The sequence below is a fragment of the Octopus bimaculoides genome, chromosome 6 (assembly GCF_001194135.2).
Source record: "Octopus bimaculoides isolate UCB-OBI-ISO-001 chromosome 6, ASM119413v2, whole genome shotgun sequence".
Taxonomy (NCBI): Eukaryota; Metazoa; Mollusca; class Cephalopoda; order Octopoda; family Octopodidae; genus Octopus; species Octopus bimaculoides.
Window position 1 is genome coordinate 6,567,496 of NC_068986.1, and position 7,043 is coordinate 6,574,538.

General features: G+C 36.3%; 1 protein-coding gene across 1 annotated transcript in view; it reads right to left on the bottom strand.

Moving 5' to 3' along the window:
* Positions 1–7,043, bottom strand: part of LOC106867448 (uncharacterized) — an 89,881-nt gene that overhangs the window by 14,972 nt on the left and 67,866 nt on the right. The window contains exons 19-20 of the mRNA XM_014912326.2: positions 4,875–5,045; positions 2,150–2,318 (exon numbers count right to left, since the gene is read on the bottom strand). Of these exons, the coding sequence (XP_014767812.1) occupies positions 2,150–2,318; positions 4,875–5,045 (340 nt within the window). The remainder of the gene's footprint in view (positions 1–2,149; positions 2,319–4,874; positions 5,046–7,043) is intronic.

The following is a 7,043-nucleotide window of genomic DNA, read 5'->3' on the forward strand; positions in this document are numbered from 1 at the left end:
TATATATAAAAGATAATAAGAGTGAAAAAACTACAGAAGGCTTGTGTTACATGGTTAAAGTATATATTTAAATTATGTCAGAAAAAATGTTATAAAATCTTTTTGGTATATAAACATTGTATTTTGAGAAATAACTGGTTTTGTGTTACAATGAAGTAGAGAAATTTGAAAAGACAACACGAAACTGGTTATTTCTCAAAAAGATTTTATAACATTCTGTAGTTTTTTCACTCTTATTATCTTTTATACATCCAACCACGTGCTTTCACATACCAACTTTCTCACCTATATATATATATATATACACACATATACATCCATGCGTATATATACATAGACAATGAGCTTTTGTTCCAGTTCCTGTCTATCAAATCCACTCACAAGGCTATGGTCAGCCCAGGGCCATAAAAGAAAAGTCTTGTCTAAGGTGTCATGCAGTGGTACGGAACTCAAAACCACATGGTCAGGAAGCAAATTTCAGGCAGCCATGCCTGTTCAAATTGTGTATCAGCATTAAGTTGTATTTTGAACTGTGTGTGAAATGATAGCTGAAAATTTGCCATTTACAGAAAAGGGACAAATAGAATAATATCTCAATAGTATAATATTGACTAATGTTACCAAATATAAAATATTATAATTCTGCTGAAATTTTGTGTTTTGTTTCTTTGAATTTGAAGAAATAAATGCCAATAATGAATTAAAGTTAAAATTAATTTCCTTTAAACTGTCTCACAACTCTATAACTAATGAAATGTGCTGTCTATGTGTTTTAATTAATTTTCAAAATAATCACTCATTTGGTGGGATTAAGTAAAATAATTAACCTTTCCTTCACTAATCGTTCTGACACCAACCTGCCCCCGCTTCTATAATATAAACTTACTGTTTTAAAGCGATCTAAATTAAAACCTTCCCTCAAACTTCTAAGATAATTTACACCAGCTTAATAACAACAAAATTATTTTACAAAATTTTACTAAATCTTTCATTGTTTTCACAATTAACTGGAACATAAGCAGTGTACTTCAACAGAAATATGGTAAAGAAAGGGTTAAGCTGTTGGTTTTTATAGAACAAAACTTAATGAAAGTGACTTGAATAAATCTATGATGGAAAGTCTTATTTCAAATATGAACATTTTAAAACTGGAAATTTGTTTCATAGAATTAGGGATGGTCTCAAGTGGATTTGCATCAGAAGGTTCAAAGCAGTTTTATGCAATTCAGTAGATTAAATACATCAAAAGGTTTAAGACAGTTACATGCTTTTCAGTAGATTCTGTTATAACAAAAGTTGAATCAAATAAATCCCTGCTTTACACTGAAGCATGCAAAAGCTGACACACAAATTCAAATAATCTTGCAATCCATGATTGTGTACTAAAAATTAGTACACAATTGCACAATTATCTAGCTTCACTGATAGAAGTTTCAATTTATTATCATATATTTCAGACTGTTATAATGGTAATGATTATATTTAGAAAATAGAAGTCAAATCTTTATAAACATAGAAAATATTTTTTTAAATCTCTTTGCCATGAGGGAAGGCCAGTTCTCATGACTTTTTACGGGACCACCAAGACAGGTGAGAAGGAGGGAGAGAGCCATCTTAAATTAAAGATCTGGCTTGACTGCTTGCAACAGAAGGTATTCTGCTAAAGATACTCAAGGATCAGATGGTAGAATTAAACTGGGTGATGAATAAAAGCAAGATTTCAATTCAGACCACAAAAAGTTAAACATATACCACAAGGTTTCCTGTTTGACACTAATATTTCTACCAGTCCAGGACCAAAGCCTAGAACTTTATCAATCCTGAAAAGATAAAAAGTAAAGCTAATCTCCATGGGATTTGAACTCAGAACACAATGTACTAGAATAAATATTGCGAAGCATTTCATTTGACATTCTAACAACTCAACCAAGTTATCCAGCAATATATCTACTTTGTTATCATTTTGATACTTTGTATATCTTCACTATCCATGACAATATTCCCACTCCAATTTTTACAATATTTCTTTGAAGTACAAAACAAATGATTATATCATATTTCTACTTAGAAGTACTTACCATATTATTCATATATTTCTAGTTGAATGTACTCACCATATTATTAATATATTCCAGTTGGATGTGCTTACCATTAAAAAGCTGTGAAAAGCATCTTCCACCTTCCCCGAAATATTTTTCTCAAGTCTATCCAGAGTACTTAAATCCAAAGTATTAATGTCTTCACCAACCATTAGCTGTACTTCACCATTCTTAAAGACGGTGTTCACACTGATTAACTTGTTTTCACCGAGACAAGCGCTAAACAGGAAGTGATTACAAAGAAGAAATTGTTGATGTGACTTTGAAGAAAATCAATAAAAATTAAAATAAATTATGCAGAATGTAGGTTGGTAGAAGATGCATGCATGACTGTGGGTTAAATAGGTGACTTCACGACCAGATAATTTCAGGTTCCAGTCTACCACATGGCACCTTGAGTATCTTCCACTTTAGCTTTAGGCTGACTAATGGCTTGTGAGCAAAATTTGATTGATGAATACTGCATAAAAGCCTGTGATGCACACACACACACGTGTGTGGGGCATGTGAGTATATTTGTGCTTGTTTGTGTGTAGATGTTTGTCTTTGCATGTTTTTACATTGACACTACAGTTGTGATGTTTGTTTATGTCTCTTGTTAGCAAAAAGATCCCATAGCTCTATGGTTTCATTGGCTTCAACATGAGAAGACCACTCAGACAAAATAAAAACATCACTTAGGAATCAAGCAAGGGCTGATGACAGAAAGGACAACTGGTCATAGAATATTACCCCAATAAGCGTTGCTACCTTATACCAGCATTGAAAAAGCAGATTAGAAAATGAAGCTGTAGATGTACATATGAGGCCTCATCAAAATGTATCAGGACTGTTGCTATGGTAATGGAGCTAAAATATGCAGAGTGAAGCCACTTGACACAGACTGACCTTGAATGCTGTCATTCATGCACACTAAGTTCTTGCTCATTTTGCTGTTATAGCAGTGCTTGGAAGTAAGGTGTGTACAGTGTGGTTATCTCAAAAGGAAGACTGTATTTCAGCTGTGCAGGATCCCCTTGATTGTGTCAAGGAAGACAAAAACTCTATGAAAATGGTCATAACAGCTGATGAATATGGGTCTATGGCTATAACTCTGAAACCAAGGCCAAAATCAAATCTCATTTGAAAGGAACAAGATTTCAAGATGTCAAGGAAATCCAAAAGAGTGCATCAAGGCAGTTGCTCTCTATCCCCAACAAAGAGTTCCAAGAATACTTCCATTAATGGAAATGGTGCTGGATAAAGTGTGTGGCTTCAGAAAGGGACTACTTTGAAGGAGATTAAATGCCAAATTGATATGTGTTATAGTTTTCTTTTTATAGCGCCATTCCTGATACTTTTTGATCAGATCTCATTTAGGTAAATAAGAAAAATCATGTAATATGATCAGCATTGAGATATGATTAAGTCTTTTAACGAAATCTCATCTTTTGTCTTCTTTGATGACTTAATCCTGTAAGGGTCATTGGGATAATGTACTCATGCATGCCTTCCATTGGGTTCTGTCAGAAGCAGCTATCTCCAACTGATCTGGCTGGACCTCCAAGTGAGACCAACCAAGTTCATGGATGTCATCCAACCATTTTGTTTGTCGTTTACCACTGGGGCCAGCTGGTTTTGCTCATAATACCTATCCAGCCATTCTTTCCCAAGACATTCTTAACGCATGTCCGTAGTATCAGAGCTGTGATCTCTCCATTTGGAGAATTAATAAACAGAAGGAAGTTTTGAAGAAAACTAAGTCATAACTGACAAAAGAGAGGAAATATATACTATATATGATGGCATAAGAGATGCCCAACCATGTTAGATGCATCCCAATTTCAGCAGTGCAAATTCGAAAAAAAAAATTTTAATGCATCGAAGGCCTAACTTTGCATATAGGACTCGAGGTGACTTATTGAGTTATTTTGGGGCAAAAGAAAAAAAGTGCATCTTATAGGCCATCAAATATGATATAACTTTTTTAAAATGTAACTGGGTATCTATTTGTAAAACATTACCTCAAAAAGTTCCATCCAAATCACACAAGTATGGAGAAACAGTAGCAAAAGAAATCTTAAGAAAATATTTAATTCATATAGCTAGTGAAAACATTTTCATACTTCCTGAAATGTGCTAACACTACTCCCAGCATGCCGATGCACCTTCCTCTTTATGGTTCTTCAACTGTTCGTTTTCCTATCTTTTGGCATTTTATTCTTTGTATTGTACATGTATTTTTGGCTTTCGTTGCTGTCTGTCTTTCTTTACTTGACTCATTGCTGCTTTCTGTCTTCCCTTTATTTCTTTTCCAACAAGCTGTCGTGCACTAAGCACTGTATACAATAGGGTCGTTATTATTATAGACTGTATAGAGCTGTTTGAGAAGAGACGATTGGGGTCACGCTTTTTTTAAGGGCTTAGTCAAAAGAGTGGGAGTAGTACCATTGACACTTTTTAAGGTTCCCAAGACTGGTAGGAAGAAGGAAAAAAGTTATCCTCAAACGGGAGACTTCATCTGAATGTTTGCAACAGAGTGGACACCACTGATGGCATCCAAGGGCCTGGTGGTGATGTTACATAACACTAATAGCAACAACAATAAGTGACTAACTAACTACTACTAATACTACTACTGCTGCTACTGCTTCTGCTGCTGCTGCTGCAAGTGTTGGTAAAAAGATAGGCTGACACATTCATGTAACCAACACAAGAAGAGAAGAATTAGATGTAGAGTATGAAGGTGATAATCCAGGAATTAAAGAAACAAGAAATTATTGTACAAGTTCTTACTCTTTTATATTGTTCACCAAGTCAATCTTCATGTCAGTAATCGTCTGTTTTGAGCTGCCAGAATCTATGAGGGTCTTTAAATTTTCAATGTCTGCATATAATTTAACAATAGAAACCACTTGATCCCCATCTTGGACACCCTTCACAAATTTCTTGAATGCCGCCATTATTCTGGAAACCAAAGAATAAATGAGAAAGACTGTAAAACAGAGAGAAAGAGATTCAATGAAAAAAATACTTAATTTAAGTACTACTTGGTAAAATGGTAATTTGGCAGATCTAAATAGAGTGCCTTGCAGTATTTGTTCATGATCTATGTGCTTTGAGTTCAAATCTTGCTAAGGTCAGCTTTGTCTTCTATCCTCATAGTGTTTATAAAATACCATTCAGGTAGTGGGGCTGACTGTTTTCTTCTCAGAGTTGGCTATTACTGACAAGATGGTGTCTTGTAAAAGAGGAAAAGAGAAACATTCAAAGGATGGCACCGAGAAACCACCTATGTATATTCTCCTAAAAAATTCCATGATAAGTATATAGCGCTTATCAAAAAAGTCACCATGTGTCTTTTGTTGATATGACAGTGTAAAGAAGTAATACTTTGTCTATATCAATTGCATGGAGGTGCAATGGCCCAGTGGTTAGGGCAGCGGACTCGCGGTCATAGGATCGCGGTTTCAATTCCCAGACCGGGCGTTGTGAGTGTTTATTGAGTGAAAACACCTAAAGCTCCACAAGGCTCTGGCAGGGGATGGTGGCGAACCCTGCTGTACTCTTTCACCACAACTTTCTCTCACTCTTACTTCCTGTTTCTGTTGTGCCTGTAATTCAAAGGGTCAGCCTTGTCACACTGTGTCACGCTGAATATCCCCCGAGAATTATGTTAAGGGTACACGTGTCTGTGGAGTGCTCAGCCACTTGCACGTTAATTTCACGAGCAGGCTGTTCCGTTGATCGGATCAACTGGAACCCTTGACGTTGTAAGCAACAAAGTGCCAACAACATATCAATTGCATAAGCCCTTCACTCCCTATGGAGCATAGACTATAGATGACTTGTCTCCTCTGTTCTCAACTCTAAGTTGTCTTTTCCTTTGCCATTTCTTGTTGGTTTTGTATTGCAATCAATGTTTCAGTAACTTTGCTTTTTCTAAGGAGGAGTGTGGGTGCTATGCAAACTCATTTTTACCCCTGGGAAGGAGTATTCTGGCCTCTATTCTTTGACCTGTTCAGTAAGGAAGGCTTGTGTTCTGCTGGCATAGCTTTTAGGGTCACTGAGGTATAGAAAAACACCACACTCCAACAAGGACTGGACTTTGTGGTGGTGTTTATCTATACGGATTATTTAAATTTTATTACAGAACAAAAAACTATTACAGAAAACTTTTACTAAATATCTTAATATATAAAATGAATGTCTCGATTGCTAATTGTGGAAGGAACTTGTGGAGGAAGTAGACCCAAGAAGATGTGGGATGAAGTTTGTGAAATGTGATCTTCATATGTTGAGTCCCATGGAGGTGATGACAAGCAATCAGGACTTCTAACAAATTACTGTGCTTGAGATGTGTCAAGTTCAATGAAATCATAGTTATGGCTTAGTACCAGTGATGTGTGAATGGCACCCATGTCAGTGGCACATAAAAGGCACCTGTGCTGGTAACATGTAAAAGGCATCCAGTATATTCTGTGGAGTGGTTGGCATCAGGAAGGGCATTCAGCCTAAGAACCAAGCCAAAACAGATGGGAGCCTGGTGCAGCTCTCTGCTAACCATCACCAGTCAAATGGTCTAACCCATGCCAGCATGGAAAACAGATGTTGAAGGATGAGACTGATTATGAATGTATGTAAATTTATATGTTCCTAGTTGTTGGTTACATTATTTCATTCAGATATTCTTTTATTCGTTTACTTGTTTCAGTCATTTGTCTGTGGCCATGCTGGAGCACCGCCTTTAATCAAACAAATTGACCCCAGGACTTATTCTTTGTAAGCCTAGTGCTTATTCTGTTGGTCTGTTTTACTGAACCACTAAGTTACAGGGACATAAGCACACCAATATCGGTTGTCAAGCAATGGTGGAGGGACAAACACAGACACAGAAACACACACACACACACACACACACACACACACACACACACGCACGCACACACTACACACACACACACC